The sequence below is a fragment of the Sus scrofa genome, chromosome 13 (assembly GCF_000003025.6).
Source record: "Sus scrofa isolate TJ Tabasco breed Duroc chromosome 13, Sscrofa11.1, whole genome shotgun sequence".
Taxonomy (NCBI): domain Eukaryota; kingdom Metazoa; phylum Chordata; class Mammalia; order Artiodactyla; family Suidae; genus Sus; species Sus scrofa.
The window spans coordinates 47,925,605-47,950,284 of record NC_010455.5 but is presented as its reverse complement, the minus strand read 5'-3'; the positions used below and the strand labels follow the sequence as shown (position 1 = coordinate 47,950,284).

Genomic DNA, 24,680 nt, shown 5'->3' with positions numbered 1-24,680 from the left:
CTGGGTTTACATGCTGGCTCTTCTCAGTTCCCAGCTGTGTGACCTCGGGCAAAATCCAGCAGAGCTCTGAGCTTTGATGTCTTCAGTTGTAAAGCAGAGATGATGCTGGTACCTGCCTCATGAGGTTATCATTTCACAGGGCCTGCTGCAGAGAGGTGTTCAGTAATTGGTTGGCTATTGTTAAAAAGAATGTGGACTAGGATTCAGAGGTTGTAAAGATGACTGTGGACCTTCTTGGGAACTGGACAGTGAATTAAAGGAGTGATGTGACCACCATGTTGCACGTGGCATAAAAAACATGGAGAGTGGAGTTCCTGTTGTGGCTCAGCAATAACGAACACAGCTAGTATCCGTGAGGATGCAGGTTTGATCCCTGGGCTCACTCAGTGGGTTAAAGGATCCAGTGTTGCCATGAGCTGTGGTGTAGGTTGCAGACAGGGCTTGCCTGGATCCTGCATTGCTGTGGCTATGGTGTAGGGTGGGGGCTACAGCTCCAATCTGGCCCCTAGCCTGAGAACTTCCATAATGCGAGGATGTGGCCCTAAAAAAAAAGCCATGGAGAGCTTGGAGTTCCCTGGTGGCTCGGGTTAAGGATTCGGTGTTGTCACTGTTGTGGGTTGGGTCACTGCAGTTGTCCAGGTTCAGTTCCAGGCCAGAGAACTTGTGCATGCCATGGGTGTGGCCAAAAGCAGAAACGTGGGGAGTCTTATGAACATGGGACACCTCTCAAAAAGGAAGTGGGAGGCTTCCCCTGAATACTGGCTATTTGATCTAAGCTTGATTGGTGAGCATCTGGAATGGATGTCCCTGGGGTAGGGTTTGGTGGGCTGGGGTCAGGGGTTGGGCTTGAGTCTCACTTGCTGCAGGAGTGAGACGGGGGATGTAATCTAGCTGGCTGGGAACCATCAGATCTCTAGCCCCTCTGAGTCCTGTAGAAACTTCAGCCTAGGATTTAATTTGATGCACAGCTTCTCAAGTAGCCCTATCTCCCAGTGGCTGGGTTTTTGACACTCTGCAGCTGGAGCAGGCTTGTTTCAAGCTAAGAGTGAGAGTTCTGAGTCAGCCTTTTGTTCCTGAGAGAGGAGTCAGACCTGCCTGTTTGCACTGAAATATGGCAGAGGAATAGGAACCATTCATTCCTTCTTTTTCCAGAGCACCTCCTACATGCTAGATACTGAGCTGGCTCTGAGGATACCAATGTAGCTAATTAGAGAACTTGTTTTATTTAATACTGCTACATGTCAGGTCACATCAGTCCGTGGGGCATGGGAACTTAATAGCCTACTTTATAGTGGTTCACACCTGTAGTGGTATAAGGGGGATTTGAACTTAGGTAGAGTGATGCCCTTGGCATGTTCCAGCCCACAAAGAACTCCTGGCCTGAGACATCTAATAAGATTTGATTTTTGCTTTCTGAGAGAAGGGAAACAGACCTCTCCAGGAGCACAGAGCTGTGTGGTCACCTCGCCTGAATGTAAGGAATTCAGGAAGAGTTTGATCAGGGCGCTGGGCTAGAGTAGAGCAGAGAGACCAAACCTGGGGAAGAGATGATATGAGTATTTGTTGAGGCCCAAGGAGCTCTGAAGTCACTGTGGGCTAGGTCATTTGCCTCTGCAGTGCTACCCAAGGCAGTTGACATACTTTTTCTTTCCTTCATGTTTCTGGATAAATTCATCCACTCGCATGGTTTCCTTCTGCTTAAATACTGGTGAGTCCCAAATCTGTGTCTAGCCTCAGCCTTTCTGAATTCAGCTGTGATTCATTCTTTGTGATTCTTTCAGCAGTTACTTATTAAGGATGTACTATGGACCTCAGACTGTTCCACTGGTTGGAGACACAGTAGTGGTCAAAACAGACAACTTCTTAGCCTTCATGGAGCCACATTCTGGTACAAGAGAAGATGTTAAAGTAGAAATAAGCAAAATACTGGGTATATTAGATGATAACTAGAAGTATTGAGGGAAATAAAGCAGGCAAGAGGTATGGAAAGTGTGTGTGTGTGTGTGTGTGTGTCTGTCTGTCTGTCTGTCTGTGAGAGAGAGAGAGAGACATCTTGGGGAAGAGCATTCATTCCAAGCAATGGGAAAGGCAAGTGCAAATGTCCTGAGGCAGGAGGCTGCCCGCTATGTCTGTGGGGCAGAGTGCAAGTGGAAGAGTAGGAAGTGAAGCGGTAAGGCAGGTGTGTGGCAGATCACGTGGGCTATGGAGGTCCTTGTGAGGACTCAGTCCTAAGTGAGGAGAGCCGTTGTTTGAATTTTAGGCAAAAAAGTCCTGACTTGATTTTTGCTTTGTTTTGTCTTTAAATTGTAGTAAAATATACATCACGTGAAATTTACCGTCTTAATCATTTTCGAAGTGTACAGTTCAGTAGTGTTAAGTACACTTGTGTTGTGTCACCAAGCTCCAGAGCTTTCTGCATCTTGGAAAATGAAAACTCCATGCCTGTTAAAGAGCTCCCTGTGTCCCTTCTCCCCAGCTTCTGGTGACTTGCACTGAACTTGCCATCTCAACGAATTTGTCTGCTGTAGGTACCTCATGGAAGTGGAGTCATACAGTGTTTGTCTTTGGTGACTGGCTTTTTTCACTTAGCTCAGTGTCTTCAAGATTCATCCATGTTGCAGCATGTGTCACAACTTCTTTTTTTAAGGCTGAATAATAGTCCATTGTAAGTGTATACCACATGGTGTTTGTCCATCCATCCATCTGTCCATCTACCCATCAGCCATTGGGTTGCTTCATCTTTTGGCTACTGTGAATAATGCTGCTCTGAACATGGGTATACAGATACCGCTTTGAGATCTGCTTTCAGTTCTTTTGAATGTATACCCAGAAGTAGATTGCTGGGTCACCTGCTGGTAATTCGGTGCTTAATTTTTTGAGGAATACCATACCATTTTCTTCAGCAGCTGCATCAGGATTCCAGTTTCTGCACATCCTTACCCACACTTACTATTCCTCACCCACCCTCACTCCCATGCTCCGTTGTTTCTTGGTCTCCGTGGCTGCCTCTTCTGCTCAACAGGGAACTCTGGCCAGTGTGTGAAAGAGACCCGTCATCATCACAGCATCCTTCCTCCAGCCCAGGCCTGGCACCGAGTAGGGGCCCAGAACATGTCTGATTCAATGAATAGATACACAGAAAGGAGGAGGAAGGTGTAAGCTGAAAGAGACAGTGGGAGAAGTGGGGGGGCTCGCAGCTGTCCCATGGTCCTTTGGACTGCACCATACAGACCCTCTGTGTGCGACTTTGGGCCAACATCAAGGCGCCCCTTCCTTTCTTTTCTCAGACCTTCTCTTCCTGGCTCCCTGGTACTGCATTCAGTGTTTCTGGATGAGGCTCAGCTCTTGTTCCCTTTATTTCTTATTCTTTTTTTCCCATACTTTACATAATAAAGGTTTTCTTCTCTATTCTTTATTTTCCCTTTTTTCTTTTAGAGTCAGGAAACTGAAGAGACTATCTTTATTAAGAACTTAATAAAGAACTGGAAGGAAGCAGCCGGGGGTGGGGGGAGCATGGAGGGAAAAGTGGCCTTTCATTCTGGGGAGATTTCACCGTGTGGAGAGCTGAACCCTTGTCAATGGACTTTTGGGTTCTGGGCATGGGAGCGATGGGAAGAAAACAAAGGCGTCGGCGAGAAGCCCTGGAGCTTCTGGGAAAGAGGGCCTTGTTTATGCCTGCTGGAACCGATCTGGTCAAGTGTTTGTTTAAAAGGGATGCCACTTGGTTAGCGACGCCTGGCTCACTTGTGTCGTGTTCGAAATTGCTTGGATTGGCCGGAGCCTCCGACACTGTTGACTCAGAAGCTGGCCCAAGTGAGGGCCTGGAGCCCAGAGACTTTTGGGTTCTGGAGGATATTGGGATTCGGCTGCGCTGGTTTGAATATGCCAGGCAGAGCCAAGCCCATGAGGGGCCTACCGGTTCCCTCCAGCCTTGGTTAGTGTTTGTCAAATATCTCCTAATGAATAAACGCAGTTTGGTGGGTTAGACTGTGGGGTTTTCAGAAAGAGGACTAAAAGACGAATGCATTGTGGAAGGGAGTAAACACTGAACACAGACGCAACCATCTGCCAGACTTGTCAGTGTGGTTCGGGGGCCCCTCCATGCCCCTTGTGCCTGTCAGGGCAGTTAGGGGCACGGTCCCATCTTCCAGATGAGGAAACTGAGGAACAGAGCTGTCAGGGGGCGGGGGTAGAGTCCAGTTAGACCCAGCACCAAGCTCCCATTTCCCTTACCAGGTTGTCAGATTTTGTAATTTTTTTTTGTTCATCCCTTGTGCCTGTCACCACACCTGGTACATGGCAGGTGTGGATAAAATGTGAGGCATGAAATGATGCATCAAGTTGGATTACATGGAACTCTGGGCTCTGGGGCCTGCACTCTTGCAAGAGATGGGTTTGTTCTGGGTTCTGAAGGTTCTAGATGAGAGCCATATCAGAAGCTGGCAGGTCAGCCTAGGCACATCCTTTATGGAAACGTGTACCAGTGACTTCTGGGTACCACTTGTGTCAGGCTGCTCTTCACATTTCGCAAATTTCACTCCTGAGTTCTGGTCCCTGAGGAGAGTAGCCTGGCTTAGAGCTTGGGCAGACAAATTTGTCACAAAAAAATTTGACCTACCTAGCTCCTGGTCTACCAGGTAATAACTGGAGGGGAAGAATAGGAGATCTCTCTCTCTTTTTTTCTTTTCCTTTTTTTATTTTTACAGCCACAGCAACACCAGATCCTTAACCCATTGAGCGAGGCCAGGGATTGAACCTACATCCTCAGAGAGACATCAGGTCCTTAACCCGCCGAGCCACAGTGGGAATGGGAGAGCTCATTTTAAGAGTGTCACTGCATTTGTGTTTTTCTGAAATTGCAAAGCAGCTAGGGAAAAAATGTCTGGAAGAAGTCCGAGGAAAATAGTATTTTCTTTGCAAAATGACATGTTAGAGCCACCTCTCTTTGTGTGTTTTAGGCAGCACAATAGGATTCGCAGCGTGGAGGGGAGTCAGCTGAAGGCTTACCTTTCCTTGGAAGTGCTGGATCTCAGCTCCAACAACATCACAGAGATCCGGAGCACCTGCTTCCACACGGACTGCCCCTGAAGGAGCTGTAAGTGACTCGGCTCTGCCCAGGCCCGGACGCAGGTGGATGTTTCCTGCTCTTCGCTGAGTCAGTGGGATGGTCATGCCCCTCCTTTCTCAGCCTCCTCAGCAGGCAGGGGACCCAGGTCCGTTGTCCTCTGTGAGCCCATTTCTAGAGCATCTCCAAATCTAGAAGTTGTTCTGACTGTGCAAAAGGGTGAGGATGCTGAGGCCCAGAGAGGTCAAGTCACCTACAGACTGACCATCATGTAAGAGCGTGATCTAGCTCTTAATGTACGTGGCTCACAAAGCCTGTTTGCTTTCTTCTTCACTGGGCTGCCTTCGGGAAAGTTAGAAAAAAAGTTGGAGGTAGTTTGACAAATGACAGGAGGGAGATTCTCTCTGAGGCTTAACCGGCTAGGGCATACCCATTCTGAGCACCCTCGACCCCTCCATCTCTTTGTTGGTCCTTTTCTCTCCTGCCCATCCAGTGTCCCATCTCATACCCAGTTGATAGTAGGCAGAAGAAGAGTAATCAAAGCCTGTTGAACTCACTGCTTGTTCGATAGGAAATGAAAATAGGTAGGAAAATGTTGCTTTGGGTCAGAAACTGAAAACTCAGGCTAAACAGACATGTTCATGTGACGTGTGGGTTCTTATTCCCTGCATTATTGGGGGCTTGTTCATGAGGCTGGTTCAGGGGGCATTGTGATCCATCTACTCAGAGGTCAGAGCTAGGCACACAGATTTTCTAAGACCACCAAGGAGAAAAGTGCCTTGGCTATTCCTTAAGCCAGTGTAGTGGTGCTCAGCCCCGAGAGAGGACTTTCGAAAGGTGTCCAGCTGCTACCTGGCACTTCCTTGCTTGGGACAAAGGAACCACAGCTGCTAAATTGAATTGCAGTGACCTTCTCTCTTGGCATAAAGGCATGGGGAACTTTCTATTTTGGCAGATCCTGGCCGGTATATCTTCATCACACAGACTGTTCTTCTTTAATCTGGAGTGTTAAGAACAAACAGTCCAGCTCCATTTGCAAAGAATCCTCATGTGCCCTGTCCTGGGCTGCTGCCTGACAGAGACGAAAAATGCCTTCTCCCCTTTCCTTCCCCAATGTCAAAAATCCTCTCTGTTCTTTTTCCTTGCTGCTTAAGCCACAAAAAAGCAGCACTGGTCCAGGGAAAGTGGAAGGGGAGGTATGAGGGGTAACTTCTCATAGGAATGACCAAATTGTTCCCCCCTTCTCTTTCTTCTTTCTTGATATAATCTGCACACAACAGAATGCCCAGTTCCTAACTGCCCAGCACAGTGCATTATGACGGGAGGTTCCCCTTACATATCCTGTGAGTGGATGTCCTATGAAATATTGCTTGTTTTTTAAAGAGATTCTATACAGATCCCCCCCCACTTTTTTTTTTCTGCCCCCCCCCTTTTTGGTGGGGGCACACCCATGGCACATGGAGTTTCTCAGGCTAGAGGTTGAATTGGAGCTATAGCTGCTGGCCTACGCCACAGCCATGCCAGATCCAAGCTGTGTCTGTGACCTACACTGCAGCTCACAGCAACGCCGGATCTGCAACCCACTGAGCAAGGCCAGGGATTGAACCCACACTCTCATGGTTCCTAGTCGGATTTGTTTCCGCTGCGCCATGATGGGAACTCACAGATCCCTTTTTAAAAAAATTTTTATTGAGATACAATTGATTTATAATATTACCTTAGTTTTAGGTATACAGCATAGGGGTTCAGTTTTTTATAGATCATACTCCATTTGTAGTTTTTATAAGATACTGGTTATATCCTCAATGCTGTACAATATATCCTTGTAGCTTATTTATTTTATCCATGGTAGTTGGTACCTCTTGATCCCCTGCCCCCCATCGTGCCCCTCCCCCTCTTCCCTCTCTGACACATTTAAAATTATTTAGAGGTTCTTGTTTGGCTACTAACCACTGCGTTTTGTCTCCCAAACCATTCCAGAAACCTGGCAAGCAATCGGATCAGCACCCTAGAGTCGGGAGCATTTGATGGTCTGTCACGGTCACTGCTGACACTCCGGCTGAGCAAAAACAGGATCACCCAGCTTCCTGTGAAAGCGTTCAAGTTACCCCGGCTGACACAACTGTGAGTACAGAGACCTGCACTTTAATTAAGCTTATCTAAACTTTACCGAGGCCAGGCTTCCCCCAGGACCTCATCCAAAATGCACCCCCTTCCCAGCTCCCCCTCCATCAGGCTCTGCATAAACTACCATTAATGGCTGTGCGGCAGCACCTAATAAAAGCAAATTAGAAGTTGGGTCTGGTGCCTGCAGTCTGCCTCAGGTTGCTGAGAACCATCCATGGAGGATATTCACGCATGTCCTTGTTGGCACTTTGCAAAATGCCATGAGGAATTGTGTTGCTTAGCTGATCCTGGCTAATGCTTAGCCTGTATGGCTTGGGTTCCTTATTTATTGTTGAGGTTTCCGTGGGGTCTTTTGGGGTTTTTTTGGCCCCGCCCATGGCATGCAGCAGTTCCCAGACCGGCAATTGAACCCAGGCCACAGCAGTGACAATACTGAGTCCTTAATGATTAGGGCACCAGGGAACTCCAGTTTCTGTGGGGCTTTTTTTTTTCTTTTTTCTTTTTAAGGAACTGTATAACCTGTGCTGTGACCATTATGGGGTCCAATGTTGCTTAAGTGGTTTGAGAGGAAGTTAGTATAACCAGAGGTGGGAAGTGGAAGATGAGCCGACTTAATCTCATGAAGTAGTTGATTGATTTTTTTTTTTTTAAATAAAGATATATTTGTTTAGTTTTTTGACCAGCACAGCTGAGTGGCCTCCTAGAAAGTTCTAGGGTTTGTAGTCCAGAAAACCTCTATTTACCAGAACCTGGTGGACTGTTTGTTCCTTGGTTTTTTGGTTTTCCTCTGTCTTTTTTTTTTTTTTTTTTTTTTTTTTTTTATAGCAAAAGAGTGTATCACAGGAAAATAAGCCGATATTGGAGATTTGGTTTAAGCACAACAAAAGAGTTGCTCAGGGCCAGGACTGGGGGCAAGACCAGGTGCCCCTCAGCCTCCTCACTGCTGTTCTTACCCTGCACACACATGCATGGTGGGTCCTGGCTGTGCTCTCTCCAGTCCTGGAGGAGCTCCTTGGGCTCAGGACTTGGGTAGCTCATGAGACACTGCAGAAGTATTTGGGGAAAACCAGGGGCTTTCTGGTGAGGCTGTGTTCTCCCGCCCCTTCCTTGAGCGTGACTGATGGGCCAGTCTACCCAATTCCTGAAATCTTTGGGTTCACTGAGGTCTCATCATACTGGAGCTGGAAGGCTGTGTGTGTGTGTGTGTGTGTATGTGTATCCAGATGACCCCTCCTGAGTGCACTCACTTCTCTGTCGCTAGCGACCCGAGTACTGCCTGAGGGAGAAGTGTCATTGCCTTTTGAAACCCAGTGGTTAGATCTTCCCTAGGTTGAGGCATCTGGTGTGAATTTTTGCAGTGGAGCCAAGAGACAACTCGCCTAAGACATTCACATCTTGAGTCACTCCTGCTCACTGTGGAGTCATGGGTGCTTAGGGAGGAAATGGCCACTACGCTCACTCAGTTGTGGACGTGGTGGGTCCCCCTTTTACCCATTAGCAGGGACCAGTCAGTGTCTGCATGCACGTGGCCCCCACTGTGGGTTGGGCTTGCAGGACCTCTTTCCTGAATTGTTCCCAGGGGCTGTATGGGGGTGTTTGTGGGTGGGGTGACTAGGGGATGCTCTGAACCGCTGGCTTTGTCTCTGTAGGGACCTCAATCGGAATCGGATTCGGCTGATCGAGGGCCTAACGTTCCAGGGGCTCGACAGTTTGGAGGTGCTGAAGCTTCAGCGAAACAACATCAGCAAGCTGACGGACGGGGCTTTCTGGGGGCTGGCCAGGATGCACGTGCTGTGAGTGTGGGACTTCGGCTGGACCCAGCGCCCTGCCTGTTGGGACGTCAGCTTGGCCCTGCTTAGTGTCTGTGGGGACGTGGCCAGACCTCAGGGTGTTTTCCTTGCCAGTTAGGAAAATCTCTAGGGGGCGGAGGTGTCAGTAGACCAGGCGCAGGGAGGGGCTGTTTTGCTGGGCTGCTGCCCACCCCTGCTTCCTTCATGGACCGTGGGTTCTCCTTCCCACATTTTCTGCCCTCTCCCCCATACCACAGGAAGTGTCCTCTCTCCCTGCCTCAGGTTTGATGGTCTTTCTTGCTGTGCAGGTGGGCCAAAAATGTCGGGTTCATCCCGAGAGATTTATTTATGTTTTGTGAGTCAGTCAAGCCACGTGGTGCAGATGTTCCACTTTTATCAAGGGAGTGTTCGCTCCAGCCAGATGTGGACAATTGCGGGGCTTGCTGCCCGCCTGCCAGAGTCACGGAAAACCACGGCAGAGAAGCATCTGGAAAAGGGCAGACGAGGCCGTTTTCTGATCTTCAATTTTTAAACATTGAAATTTATTTTTTTAATCAAAAGAAATGGATACTGGTAGTTGAGCAATACCAGGGACTGAGGAAAGTGGCCATAGCAGCCCCCTCCAGCTCCCTCTTCTCTCTCTGCCCCAATTCCACTCCCAGGAGGCAGGCAGTTGCTTGTCACCATTTCCATTTTTGTGTTTCTCTGCTGGCAGTCTTGCTGGTGGTTACTCCCAAAGACACTTATTCCACTATGTTGATAAGTTAACATGAGATTCCTTGCTTTATGGTCAATGATTTAACCTGTTATCCACCCCCAACCCTGACTCCCTCCCAGACTCTCAAAGTTACACCATTCCGTTTATGTCCTTTATCAGTTATCTTGGCAACTGAAACCAAAAAACGAAAGTTTGAATTCAAGTTCCATCTACTCCTTGTGCCGTCCTCATGATCAGAAGCATCCCTCAGTGTCCACACCTTCACACACACACACACACACACACACACACACGCTTTGATTTATGAAATGATGGCCTTAGTGCTACTGTTTTGTTCCTCTCTCTGTTGTTCACCTCGGAGTGGCTCTACGTCTGTTTTTACATATTCAGGAACCCTTTTTCCTCGGAATCCTTAAAAACTGTCATTTTAGATGTTGAAACCCCGGCAGTGGTGTGCTGGGTGGCCTGAGAGTCAAAAGAGAATTGTCAAGGGAAAGTGGAGTTATTAGCACACACTGTGTGGTTGCCTGAAGCCTTTGTGATAGTGAGTGTGGAGCAGCATTTGCAGTGGTAGCTGCTGTTCCTGAGGCCAGTCATGTGGGGCAGCGTTGTCCCAGGCTGGGCTGTGCTGCGTCCAGAAGTGGAATGATAGTAGCATCCTTACTCTGTAAGCTCAGCAGGAGCTAAGTTCTCAGCACGGGTGCTTAAATTCTGACCCATGTTTTCTTCCCTCTCACACCAGCCCTGTGGAGTTGATACTTCTTGAGTCACTCCACTTTCAGGATGTTCAGGCTCATTTAAACACCCAGGTGGTAAAATTGCAAATTAAATCCAAGTAGTCCATTGTTGCCATCGTGGCTCAGCAGGTTATGAACCCGGCTGGTACCCTTGAGAATGTGGGTTTGATCCCTGGCCTCACTCAGTGGGTTAAGGATCTGGCTTTTGTGTGAGCTGTGGTATAGGTCGCAGATGTGGCAGGGATCCTGCATTGCTGTGGCTGTGGTGTAGTAGGCCAGAAGTTGTAGCTCTGATTCAACCCCTAGCCTGGGAACCTCCATATGCCTCAGGTGCGGCCATGAAAAGCAAACAACAACAACAGCAACAAAATCTAAGTAGTCTGACCCCAGAGCTCAAGCCATGCCTGTGGGCTCAGTGGTCCAGAGCCCAGACTTGATTAGCCAAACCTGGGTTTGATGGCTGGGCCCTAACTACTGGCTAAGCCCTGGAATGAGCTAGTTTCCCTAGCATCTCTCAGGATCAGTTTGCTCATCTGCAAGATGGTGATAACGATGAGAGCTACCTCCTCATCTTTCCCTTCTTCTTCCTGACGTGGGCCTGCCTGCTGTTCAGAGCTCCTGTGTGTGCTGGTTTATGGCTATTTGGCTAAACAGGTTGCTTCTCAGCAGCTTCTACTTGGCCCCTGAGCTCTGCTTTGGCCTGGGTCCTCACCATCATTCGTGCTGCCTCGCCTGTCTTCCCTCACCCCCTACATAGGCGCGCGCACACACACACACACACACACACACACACACAGAGGTGGAGGTGCACACACCCATATAAGTGCACACACATGCACACTTAGGTGCATGCATGCACGCGCACACACACACACACACACACATACATCACACACACGAGCAAACTGCTCATAGATCTTTCCAGCATTTTGTTAGGGACCAGAGTGGGACGCCAGTGGGCTGTTTCTTTGCCACCTGTGGGGCAGGTGCATGAGCCCCTGGGGTCCCTGCTCAGCATCCTGTCTTTGCAGGCACCTGGAGTTCAACAGCCTGGCAGAGGTGAACAGTGGCTCGCTCTACGGCCTCACGGCTCTGCACCAGCTCCATCTCAGCAACAACTCCATCTCCCGGATCAACCGTGATGGCTGGAGCTTCTGCCAGAGGCTGCATGAGCTGTGAGTGTCCCTGCTTGGCTCTGTGTGGGATTTAGGGACATGGCCTGGATGGGAAGGCTCTAGAGCCTGGGGAGCTCTTGGCAGCATCCCACAGTACAGTGGGTCAGGGGGCCAGAGCCCCTGCAGAGGAAGAACCGGAGACCTTTTGGGCCCCATTCACCAGAGCTTGACTCCCACCTTACCTCTACTCTGTGGCTTACCTTGGGTTTAGTAGGGCTACTATTGAAGGGTACCTGCTCTGAGAACCTCTGTTCATGTCGCTGCACCACATGACAGGCGTTGGTCTAGTGAGGGGGCCACAGGCAGACCTCTGTGTGCGACCTTGCACGTTCAGTTCCAGACCACCGCAGTGAAGCATGTGCCACATTAAAGCGAGTAATACAGACTTTTAGGTTTCCCTGTGCATAGAAAAGTATCTCTTTTTTTTCTTTTTAGGGCCATATCTGCAGTACATGGAAGTTCCTTCTGAGGCTGGGGGTCAAATTGGAGCTACAGCTGCTGGCCTACGCCATAGCCACAGCAGCGCAGGATCCGAGCCACATCTGTGACCTACACCACAGTTCATGGCAATCCAGATCCTTGACCCACTGAGCAGTGAGGCCAGGGATCGAACCCGCATCCACATGGATACTAGTTGGATTCGTTTCCACTGAGCCACGATGGAAACTCCTAGAAAAATATTTATGCTATACCGTAGTCTATTAAGAGTGCAATAGCATTATGTCTAAAAAAATGTTTAGGAGTTTCCGTTGTGGAGCAGTGGTTAACGAATCTGACTAGGAACCATGAGGTTGTGGGTTCGATCCCTGGCTTTGCTCAGTGGGTTAAGGATCCAGCGTTGCCGTGAGCTGTGGTGTAGGTTGCAGATGCGGTTTGGATCCCACGTTGCTGTGGCTCTGGCGTAGGCCGGCGGCTATGGCTCTAATTCGACCCCTAGCCTGGAACCTCCACATGCTGCAAGAGCGGCCCAAGAAATGGCAAAAAGACATAAAAAAAGGAAGAAGAAAAATACCTTCTTGGTAAAAAATGCCATCCATCATCTGACTGCACAGGGTTGCCAAAACCTTCAATCTGTTAAAAAAAAAAATGCAACATCTACAAAGTGCAGTAAAGCAAACCACAAGGTATGCCTGTATTTGGGCTCAAACGCAGAAATGACAGTGAACCTGAGAGACAGTAATGGCCTGAAGGTTGGGGAATTACTCATGTGTCCTTGCCGCTGTCTTTCCCTTAGACATGAGGCGCAGGACCCAGCCCCCCGCCCCCCCGCCGCCCCCGTGCTCTCCCTCGACCTGGTAGTGGGGCTCCCATGCTAACATGAACGTGTGCCCCCCACTTCCTTTAAAGAGATGTCTCGGATAGGGCTCCAGGATGGGACGGGCACCCCTGAGCTGGTGACAGGTTCTCTTCTTGGTGGGAGGGGCTGGGTCCTGCCTGGGTCCTTTTGGGTTGCTGCTCATGAAAAGCAGCATTGCAGGGACCTGGTAGACACAGCCATGTCTGTTGCTTTTCATCTCATGTCTAGAAGATTGGGTTTTTTTGGAGGAATAAAAAACGTCCCAAAAAAGATTCACCAACTACCATGAATACTAGAGTGCCAAGCCTTTGTCTCCCTTGTCTGTTTCTTGACCTCACCAGGCAAGTTACGGGAATGTTTAAACTCAGTGTTGAGTCTCACAGCTAGTATTTTTATCTATTCTTCTGTTTTCTCTCCCTTTCCCCTTCCCCCCACTGCCCCAGCTCCCCCACCTCCTTCCCCCTCCAGTCCCCTCTATACCCACCCAACACTGACCTGGAGTTTATGTTTCGGCAAATCCATCACCACCTAATGCAAAAATCAATAGTCTTGCCTCTTTCCCAGAACTGGCTTTCCTTGGAGTCTAAGTGTGCGTGTGTTAGCATTCAACCTTTTGGGTGTAGCTTCCTGACCCTTCCAGGCAGCACAGCTGCACGGGGTTCTCACATGGAATTGGAGGCTCCTGAAAGGCTCTTGGCTCAGGCTGGGACCCTAGGGACCTCCAGGACCTGTGGTTTTCTGTGTCCAGCCCCCCATGCTGGACTCCATGCACTTGCACAGCCTAGGAGGGTGAGTGCACCCCAGTGCTGAGGCAGCAATGGCGGGGGGCACACCCCCTGTGCCCTTCAGAAGGGGCAGGGAAGGTCACAGGAGTCCGCCCTGACCAGCCTATCACTTTTCCGATAGTAGCAAAGTAACCTTGGAGCCAGACTTAGGCTTGCTTCCCTTCGTATGTGCCCTACCCCTCCTTTAAAAGGCTAAATTCTTTAATTGCAGGTGAGGATATAATTTTGATCTCCTGCCAGCTTTTTGCAGCTGACAGACACCATGACTTATTTCTTCAGTAAAGAAAGACTGTCGCTCCCTGCTGGCTTTAAAGACTTACCAGTGTTCTCTGAATTTATTTTCCTTCCTCCTGCCCCAGGCCAGAGTTCCCATCTTTTCTTGATAGATGACCAATATCTAACTAGCCCACCGAGGGCTTTGTCAGGGATGCAGGGGATGTGCTGGGAGGAAGGAACGTTTCATTCTGATACTTGGGGAAGGTTTGCAATTGCGTGGGGGATGGGGGTCCCTGTCCTGTTTACAGTAAGGGGTTCATGCTAAGAGGCTGGCTTGGGTGAGCACAAGGAAGTCAGGATGGGAGACTCTAGGCCTGTGTTGCTGCCCAGGTAAGGTTCACACATCAGGGAGGAAGGCTTGTTCCAGGCAGTAGCTAGTGGTGCCCTCTGCTGGCCAATGTTGGGTGGCTGACAGCTCCCTTGTTCACTGTGAGAAACCACTGGGATCCCATTCACAGAGTCTCAGGCCACAGATGTGAGCGGTCTTGCCTGGCATAAACCAGGACCAGCCATGGACACTAGGTGCATGAAGGGGTTGGAGCCTTGTGGGTCATTGTTGTATGACCTTAATAGTCCTTACAACTTAAAGATCTCTTTCTAGGAGTCAGATTGTAGGAGTATCGGGCCTCAGTGGTTTTCTAGCAATGAGACCATTCTGTCCTCAGGATTCCTGTGGGTGTCCCTTCCCACTGGGACCCAGATGACTGGCCAACTGTGGCTCCATGTTTGGAAGAGGAGAGGGAGGGCCATCCCCTGCCATCTCATGGTGATGTTTGCTTTCCCCTCCCCTTCCTCAGGATTCTGTCCTTCAATAATCTGACCCGGCTGGATGAGGAGAGCCTGGCCGACCTGAGTAGCTTGAGCATTCTGCGCCTCAGCCATAATTCCATCAGTCACATCGCAGAAGGCGCCTTCAGGGGACTCAAAAGCCTCCGTGTCTTGTACGTCTTCATTGTTGGGTTGATGGGAGAATAGAGCAGACCAGCTGCTTCACTAAATTCCTTTCTCGCTGGTATCGAGTCAGAATTGGATCCAGAGCTCACATGTGATGTGTGCAGGGTGTCAAACTTTCATGTAATAGGAACAAGAACTGGTTGAGGAGGAAAAGGTCCCTCATTCCCATCCAGGGTGGTGCCTAAGGTGACGATGACAAAGAGCTCTGGTTACCACGCGCTGGTTCTCGCAGTGCCTTGGCAGTCAATCCTGCTTCCCCTGGCCTCCCACTGCAGACTCCAGGACAGCGGCCGTAGGGCCGTCTTTCCCATTTTGAGCCTTCCTGATGCAACTTCCAACTTTAAGTCCTGAATATGTTTTTACCTGAGCCATGGCAAACACCGAGGCTCCTGTCTAGGGCTGGCATCAGCATTCCTGTAGTGCACCTGAGTCCAGGACACCTGCTTCCAGGAGAGGTGACTGGGGAGTACTGGGTCTCGCCCTAAGCCTTCTCTGGGTCGTTTAACAAAACAGAGGTGGCCGTGTCATTTCCTTCTAAGTTCTCAACGAGGTGGGGAAAGTTGCCAGAAGTTGCTGTGGGGTGCTTTTCTAGGACTTAGAATTTTTTAGTTGTGGGTTTCTGAGAACTTCCAGCCAATAGAGAAAAACCAGCTATTTTAGGGGCGGGGGGGGGGGGCATTTGGATTTGAGCAGACAGTGGCTGCCATGGGTTCTGAGGCCTCCTTCCCAGAAAGAGCGGCCTGTTCGGGAGTGACAGGGCGGAAGGCCTTTGCACTTGCACCTGGCAGAGCGAACGGAGATTGTTAACGCCAGGCCGTCGTTGGGGAGCGTGAAAGAGCCCAGATGCCAGGCTATTCAAGCCGAGGTCAGCCTCCAAGCCCTTGCAGGGCTGCATAACAAGGCTGGAACGTTTAGACTGAGCGGGCCAGAGAAAAGAGAAAATCCTTGGCAGCCACGGTGAGGAGCAAGGGGACAGGCACACAAAGCCGGGTCCGGGCTTTTCAGTATTAAGATGAGAGGGAGGAACCCGCGGCAGGAGGAGTCCCTTCAGAAGCCTTGGAGTCACAGCACTCTGAGATTCCTGCTGTAAAGTGAAGGTCACAGCGAGCAGCATTTCACTCTGCAGGCCATGCTCCCCTCCCTGCTGGAGCTCACAGGAGCCAAGAGCACCATCCCTTTCTGTTCCTGGCCTGCCTCTGCTGCAGGGGCTCAGGAGAGGAGGGCGGAGGAAACCTTGTGGAAAGTTGGAGGGGGCCAACCCAGGGGCCTGGTCACCAGGTGGGGCGTCTCGCCTGGCTCGGTGACCTGCCCTTGGAAGCTGGGGGAGGAAGCTGAGTCATTGGCCTTGTGATTTGTGCTGCTGGAGAAGACTCGGCTCAGAAGTTGGCCCCATGCTCCAGTCCTGGCAAGTGGGTCACAAGGCTGACTCAGCACCCAGATGTCGTCCCTGGCGGGGAGTCAGCACCTGTGCAGGCCCCAGGCAGGGGGAGACGGGGGCTCCAGGCTCCAGACCCACCTGCCAGCCTAGATGTGGCCCAGGGAGGGCCCTAGGCAGGGGCCTCTTTTTTCCTTGTCCCTTTTCTCCGGTGCCTTCTGCATTTTCCTGGTCAAGTTCAGAAAAGGGCCCCTGGGTGGTGTGAAAGCAGGCAGGAACCTTAGGGAACTTTTCGGGTTCCTTCTCAGAGCAGAGGCCAGAAGTCTGCTCTTGGGGCAGAATCAAAAGCATGCTTTCCCATGGGCCATCTGCAGCCCTTCCCTGGGTCTGGCTGAGCCTACTGGGGAGCGGCAGATGCAGCCAGGAAGCTGCTGGTCTGAGACACATGTCAGCTTTGTTGAGTGCCTGAGAAAGCCAGGCTACAGGGCAGGGGGTGCCTGCTGGTCACGCCTCTCAGCACAACTTGACATTATGTCTGGACATCTAGAACGTGTCAAGATGTTTTGAGCTTGCAAGTGACAGACTGGGCAGTGAGCCTTCTGTCCATCTCCTTCCTAGGGAGCTGGACCACAACGAGATTTCGGGCACCATCGAAGACACCAGTGGCGCCTTCACAGGACTGGACAGCCTCAGCAAGCTGTGAGTATCTGGACCCTGGGAGGTCCCTTACAGCCCTGCCGCCACCACCCCCATTCTGGGCTCTCCCACGGCACCACTGGCTCCTTTATCTTCTCTTGTTGTGGAAGAGGCATCCGCACAGGAGAGCAGCCCCCAGGTTCTCTAATGCCTGCGCCTGGACTGCCTACCCATGAGGCGGGGGCCCTGCTTCCAGGAAATGTCAGTCACAGCAGCGACTATCAAGAGTTTTTGCAGAAACCAAAGTCTGGACCCCACAATCCACATGGGAGAAACGAAGGCCTCTTCTTGGCTGTGTCATCCAAAGAACTGGACATGGGGAAGGGGTGAGGGTGACCCCTGCAGCGGCTGGACCTTGCTAATGAAAAGTATCAAGGTTCTAGCTTTCCCTTCTTGTTATCGGAGGTGCTCAGGCCTGCAGGCTCCTTGTAACCCTGGGCGTTGGTTTTTCCGGGGCTGGAGAGCTGGTGTTAGACCTGTTGGATCTTCTCTACTGTTCAGTTCTTAAGTGATGTGAAAAGAGCCCAGTTTGTTCTTTGATCAAAGGAGCCTTGCCCTCTTACCCAATCTCTAGAAGTTTTAAACATCTGAAGCCAAGTAACTCTTGATGGTTTTGAGTCTCAGGTAGTGTTTTTGTTGTCAATTCTGATCTTCAACAGAAACAATCATTACCAAGGGTAATATAGTAGCTGTTTTTTATTCACAGTTTCCGGTGTTTGAGGTTTGTTTTTTTAAGCTCCTGTACTTTGCTAGTTATTCTCTGAGGCATGTGTGTCATATCTAACTGTCTCAGGAGGGCAGGCTGTGTTATGCAATTCTTCTGTAGTTGGGGGCACCAAGGTGAAGGGATTGTGCCCAAGACCACACAGCTGGCCGGTGGCAGGGCCAGGAGTCACCTGTCTGCCTTGAAGCCCATGTTGTAGCTCCCCTGTCCTACCCTTTTCTTTGTCTTACCAGCGCTTTGTGCAGATGCTGCCCAGGAGCATGCAGGAGTTGGGGTGGGAGGTGTTGTTAGTGTTTACTAGCCACTCGAGGGAGGGTTTGTATGAGGACAAGACACAAAATGGTCACTGCTCCGTGTTCCCCAGCCTGTCTTAGTGATGGCAAGCCAGGGAGAGCACGCGTATAAAGTAAATATTTTGAAAGCAGCAGCGGAGGGCGAAGCTCCAGAAAAGCCTCTGATGGGAGGGTCTTGCCATACTATAAAGGTTTCCAATTTGTTTTGAAAAGTGGGGTTTTTCACACCTTTGATGCTCTGGGGCTTCTGAGTGAGCGTAAGCGATTTTGGATCCCTGAGCCTCCTGTCTCTTCTGGAGCATCCTGTGTTCTGATAGTGGGTCACACATACCTGTCAGCCTTCTTTTTCTCCCCTGAGAAAATGCTTCTTTCTCCACCTCCTGAGCCCTTTACCCAGCAAGCTTGGGAAGAGGCAGGACAGCACAGCGAGGTGGGACAGAGGACTGTCATTGACCACAGGAGCTCCACGATCTGATGTGGCGGCTGGGGGCACAGACAGTGGGCACCTGAGCAGCTGTTGAGCACAAGCCTCACTCTTCAGCACCTTGCCTGGCTTCAGTGTAACTGAGGGGGGTCAGGGTGGGGTCCTGTGTGGGGCGTGTCCCTGCTGTGGAATCCGGAGCCGTTTCTTGGGCGTCTTAGCTTCCAGGAGGCTCTTTATTGCCAGGTAAGGGGCAGCAACTCTTGAGGGCAATGGGGCTTCTGGTTTTGCATAAACCAGATCCTACAGTCTATAGCCTGGAGCCTCCTTCCCGGTTGCTTGCTGTCTGTCCCCATCATTTTCTCCTGTGTAAAATCCCAGAAGTCAGCATGGGCGTCTGTGTCCCTCACTTGTGCTGAGCTGCTTGATACGGGCTCTGTGGAAGCATGGGGTGACCCTGACCTCTAAGTGTCCAGTGTCCTTCTGCCGAGCCCCACTTGTCAGGATCTGGGGTCTGGGGGCTCTTGTATGTGTTTCCAAAAAACAGAGAGATACACACAGTTGTGAAATTGGGACAGTAACAACACTTAACATGATTAAATATATGCAGTCACTTAGGTGAAATGGCATTATGATTATTTTGCAAAAGAAACAACCCTTTTTTGGATAAAAAGAACATGATAGGTTGCACATTCCCAGTGGTCCAGCTGGGGTGGGAATGAGAAGTGGGCAGAAATGAAACAGGATTGGCACAAGGATGATGACTAGCTGTGTGACGGGCATGTGGGGCTAATGACACTCTTCTGTGTCTATGATGGTGTATGAAGTTGCCACATTAAAAGCAATAAAGGAAGGCAGATGCTTTCCCTCAAAGCTAGTGAATATCTCCAGTTAAAACCACCGTGTGCTGGGAGTTCCCTGGTGGTCTAGGGGTTAGGACTCAGCACTTTCACCACTGTAGCCCAAGCTCAGTCCCTGGTCTGGAACTGATCCCATATCAAGTTGCTGCATGTGACCAAAACCACTGTGAGCAGCATCTGGAGGCTCTTCGCACCTGTGAAGTGGCTGGCCCTGCAAGGCACTGGGCTTCTGGTTTTGCATGAACCGGCCCATGTCGTACATAGCCCAGAGTAAAGGGAAGAGGTGCCGCTCATGCTCTAGTCTCTGCAGGGCACTGCCTGGACGCCCTGCAGCATGACTGTCAAACTGCGTTGCCCCGTTTGAGTGGCCCGCTGGCAAGTCTCTTGGCCCCTCTAGATGTGGGGGTCTGTTCCCCCTCTTCAGAAGCTGCCAGGCCATGCCGTGGGCTGCTGCAGCTTGGAGTCCCCTGGACCTGGGTGGCACGGCCATGGAAGCACCTGCGGGCTAGAGGCCAGGGGTCTCCCTCCGACGAGAAAGTGGGCTGGCTCCCTGGCCTGTGTTCACTTGGTTGAGGACCTAGGGTCCTCCCTGCCCTGCTCGAGGCCAGACCAGAAGTAAAACGTTTTCCAGGAAAGGAACACCTGAGCCAAGCAGCCTGTTCTGCCCTCACCCTTCCACCCAATGTATATGGTTCTTCATCCTGGGGCTTCCTGGCGAGGTGTTAGTACTCTCACCCACCCACCTGGCCCCCTTCTAGAATGTTTATGGGACACCTGCTGGGGGCCCACAGAGCATCATAGTGTGTACGAGGGAAGGGAGGATTTCTGGGGCACAAGTGAGCTGCAGAGGTGCATTCAGTCACTTGTGTGCACAACTGGATGCAGGTGCCTCGCCATGGTTCCAGCTCTCTGTGGCGTTCCCGGGGGCGGGGGCTGAATGTCACAGTGGTGGCCTGTGACCTGCAGTCTTCAGGGGTGAAGGCTGCCTGGAAGGCCCTTGGCTGGGTCGGTTTGGGATGAGGGAGAAAGTGTGATAGGCTGATTCCCATAGCTGCTGCCTGCTCCAAGTCAGTGGTGTGGAGAATTGTGGGCCCGCTGTCCCTTCTCTGGGAGCCCATGATCAGGTGCCCACTAGCACGTGGGACAGAGTGGCCTCCTCCTGGCCCCCAGGCCTAGCTCCCCTCTCCCTACACAGCGGCTGTTAGCCGAGCCTCAGCCCCCACCCTCAGACCTCTGCTGGGGGAATGTGAGGACCTATTTTAATCCACCAACAGGACAATTCGCCTCCTGCATAATTGAGAATTTGAGAATTTGTTTTATTGCTGTTATCACCATTAGAAGTAACAGCCTGCCCCGTGTTGTAAAAGAGGTCAACGTGACTAATATTTAACGGGTGAAATAAAGCACAGCATTTTTCCTGGATCTCCTTGACGGAAGATTTCACTAAACAATTCAGTACGTTTTACTAGGATCTGGAGCCCACACTGACTTGGCCCGGGGGGATCTGAGTAAGTGAGAGGTTGACAGCGCTCTCAGAAGTGCCAGGCTCCGGTGCCCATGGGCTGGGGCTGGCTGCTCTGGTGAGGGAACCCAGTTAGCACGGCCACTGGGCTTCCAGGTATTGGGGTTTTTTGTTTTAGAATAAAAGCTTTAGACCAACAGCAGTTGTGGAAACTCTTTCAGGATGAGATTATTTCCATGTCCATGCTGACTATCTCTGAGGGAAGGAACAGGCAAAGGGGTCTTTGGCCTTTGTGCTCCTCTACCCTCTGGAGGCTGGTGACAGAGCTGGTGTGGTCAAGGGCAGAGCTCAGAGTTCCTGATGGGACTGCTTCAGCTGAGGACCCAGGAACAAGGAGTCTATCCTGACTCAGGGGGTGGGGCAGCCCTGTGGTCCAGCTGCCTCCTTTGTCACCTGGCGTGGTCTGTGTCCTCTCCATGTGGTCCTGTCTTCCTGGAAGCAGCCTCCTGGTACTGGCCTCCATGGCCCCAGGAGCCCTTTGCAGTTAGGCAGGAGCTCGGGGCACAGGTGGTGAACATTGCCAGGCTGCCCTGCCATCTTTGGTTTTCTTCAGGGCTCATGTTTCTTTCCTCTTTGGGGCGAGAGGTTGATGCTTTCTGGTTTCCTTTGTGAGTCCCCATGTTTGTTTGTTTTTTACTCAGTGAATTTTATTATGTTTATAGTTGTGCAACCATGATAACAACCAATTTTACATGTCCATCCCAAACCCCCAGCCCATCCCTCCCCTTCCAACAGGTCTCCTTTGGAAACCATAAGTTTTTCAAAGTCTGAGTCAGTTTCTTTTCTGCAAAGAAGTTCATTGTAACCCTTTTTTAGATTCCACATATAAGTGATAGCATATGACATTGGTGTCTTATTGTCTAATTTCACTTAGTATGATAATTTCTAGGTCCATCCATGTTGCTGCAAATGCCATTATCTATTTACTTTTAATGGCTGAGTAATGTTCCATGGTGTATATGTACCACGTCTTCTTTATCCACTCCTCTGTTGATGGGCATTTAGGTTGTTTCCATGTGTTGGCTATTGTATATAGTGCTGCCATGAACACGGAGTGCATGTATCTTTTCGATTCATGGTTTTCTCTGGATAGATGCCCAGGAGTGGGATTGCTGGATCAAATGGTAATTGCATTTTTAGTTTTTTGAGGAATCTCCATACTCTTTTCCATAGTGGTTGCACCAATATACATTCCCACCAATAGTGCAAGAGGGTTCCCTTTTCTGCACACCCTCTCCAGTATTTATTGTTTGTAGATTTTTTGATGTTGGCCATTCTGCTGGTGTAAGGTAGTACCTTATAGTAGCTTTAATTTGCATTTCTCTAATAATTAGTGATGTTGAATATCTTTTCTTGTATTTTTTGGCCATCTATAAGTCTTTGGAGAATTGTCTGTTTAGATCTTCTGCCCATTTTTTGGTGGTTTTTTTTTTTTTTTTTTTTTTTTTTTTTGGTACTGAGCTGAAGAAGGTGTTTATATATATTTTGGAGATGAATCCCTTATCAGTCACTTCATTTGCAAAGCTTTTCTCCCATTTTGTGGGTTGTCTTCTCGTTTTGTTTAGGGTTTCCTTTGCTGTGCAAAAACAAATAGGTCCCATTTGTTTGTTTTTGTTTTTGTTGTCATTACTCTAGGAGGTATATCTGAGAAGATACTGCTGAGGTTTATGTCAGAGAGTGTTTGGCCTATGTTTTCCTCCAAGTGTTTTACAGTATCTGCTGTTATGTTTAGGTCTTTAATCCATTTTGAGTTTATTTTTGTGTATGGTGTTAGGAAGTGTTGTAATTTCTTTTACATGTAGCTGTCCAGTTTTCCCAGCACCACTTATTGAAGGGACTGTTTTTTTCTGTATCGTATATTCTCACCTCCCTTGTCGTAGATTAGTTGACCATAAGTTTGTGGGTTTAATTCTGGGCTTTCTATCGTGTTCCACTGATGTATATTTTTGTCTTTGTACCAGTACCATACTGTTTTGATGACTGTAGCTTTGTAGTATAGTCTGTAGTCAGGGAGTCTGATTCCTCCAGCTCCATTTTTTTTTCTCAGGGTGGCTTTGGCTATTCTATGTCTTTTGTGCTTCCAAACAAACTTCAAAATATTTTTTTCTACTTTTGTGAAAAATGCCATTGGTAATTTAAAAGGGATTACATTGAATCTGTAGATTGCCTTTGGTAGTATAGTCATTTTGATAATACTGATTTTTCTAATCCATGAGCATGATATCTTTCCATCTACTTGTGTCATCTTGGGTATCTTTCATCATCATCTTATAGTTTTCAGAGTATAGGTCTTTTGTCTCTTTAGGTAGGTTTATTCCTAGGTATTTTATTCTTTTTGATGTGATGGTAAATGGGATTGTTTCCCTAATTTCTCTTTCTGATCTTTCATTGTTAGTAGATAGAAATGCAGTCAATTTCTATGGATTAATAATTTTCTATCCTGCAACTTTACCAAATTCATTGATGAGTTCTAACAGTTTTCTGGTAATGTCTTTAAGATTTTCTAGGTATAGTGTCATGTCATCTGCAAACAGTGACAGTTTTAGTTCTTCCTTTCCAGTTTGGATTCCTTTATTTTGGGTCCCCATGTTAACCCAAGTCTCAAGGTAGAGCTGACCCTCCTGAAAGTTGAGATCATTCCATTTTTTCATAGAGGGATCTCGGCATGGCATTCCCTGTCCTAGTGAGGGGCTGAGCCCACTTGCCTTTTTCTAAGGCTGTCTGTCCTGACCACCTGCACTTGGTGCCCCATCCTAGCCCTGCAGCTCTGAGACTTTCAGGAGCCGGCTCCCAGCAGCCCCCGTCTTTCTTAACCTGCCCTTTGGAGAATCCTGGTGGTGACCACAGTCAGAGAGCCCTGTCCTTGTCAGCATTACCTTAGGCATTGGCTGGCAGAGTTTCCCGTGCTGGCTGCAGTTAGATGGAACACCTTGGGGGTCTCTCAGCTGAGCCTCTGATAACAAGAAGGGAAAGCTGGAACCTTGATACCTATCCCCCCTTCCCCACATCCAGCCCTTTGGATGACACAGCTGTGAAGAGGCCTTTGTTTCTCCCATGTGGATTGTGGGGGCCAGACTTTGGTTTCTGCAAAAACTTTTTTTTTTTTTGTCTTTTTGGGGCCATACCTGTGGCATATGGAGGTTGCTAGTCTAGGGGTTGAATGGGAGCTACAGCCGCTGGCCTGTGCCATAGCCACAGCAACGTGAGATCCAAGCCAAGTCTGCGACCTACACCACAGCTCATGGCTACACTGGATCTTTAAGCCACAGAGTGAGGCCAGGGATCAAACCCACGACATTACCACTGTTGGGTTTGTTACCACTGAGCCAAGATGGGAAATCCGGTTTCTGCAAAAACTCCTGACCGTCACTGCTGTGATTGGCAATTACTGGAAGCAGGGCCCCCTCCTCGTGGGAAGGCAGTCTGGGCACAGGCATTAGATACCGTTGGGGGCTGACCTTTGAGGACCAGTCTAGGTTGGATTTAGTGAACCTGGGGCACTGGCATCATTTAAAATCCGGACTTTTGCTAAAGAGCTGAGGGGCCTTCTCTTAGCAGGGGTACAGCTCGCTGTGCCTGCGTCCTGACTGCAGCAAAGAGCCAGGCAGCCATCTCCCTGGATGCCCTTTGTCCTGACTTCTTGCCTCCTTTGGGCACCTTTATCTTCAGGGTGCCGTTTTCAGAAGTGGCTGGTAGTTTTTAGTTGCATGAGTTTTCATTGCTTCTCTGACTCTGCTTCCTCTCGCTGGAGCAGAGCTCAGCCTCCTCCCCCGACACGAGGCTGTGGCTACACCCCCACCCCTACCCCACCTGTGGGTGGTCCTTGCAGAGAGGCAGCCCAGGCCGAACAAGGTGATTTCCATTT

At 49.7% G+C, this 24,680-nt stretch overlaps 1 protein-coding gene across 1 annotated transcript in view; it reads left to right on the top strand.

Annotated features, from left to right (window-relative positions):
• LRIG1 (leucine rich repeats and immunoglobulin like domains 1) overlaps positions 1-24,680 on the top strand; it is a 118,395-nt gene that overhangs the window by 77,112 nt on the left and 16,603 nt on the right. The window contains 7 exon segments of the mRNA XM_005669717.3: positions 4,959-5,065; positions 5,068-5,095; positions 7,046-7,189; positions 8,842-8,985; positions 11,469-11,612; positions 14,768-14,911; positions 16,918-16,998. Coding sequence (XP_005669774.2) covers positions 4,959-5,065; positions 5,068-5,095; positions 7,046-7,189; positions 8,842-8,985; positions 11,469-11,612; positions 14,768-14,911; positions 16,918-16,998 — 792 coding nt within the window.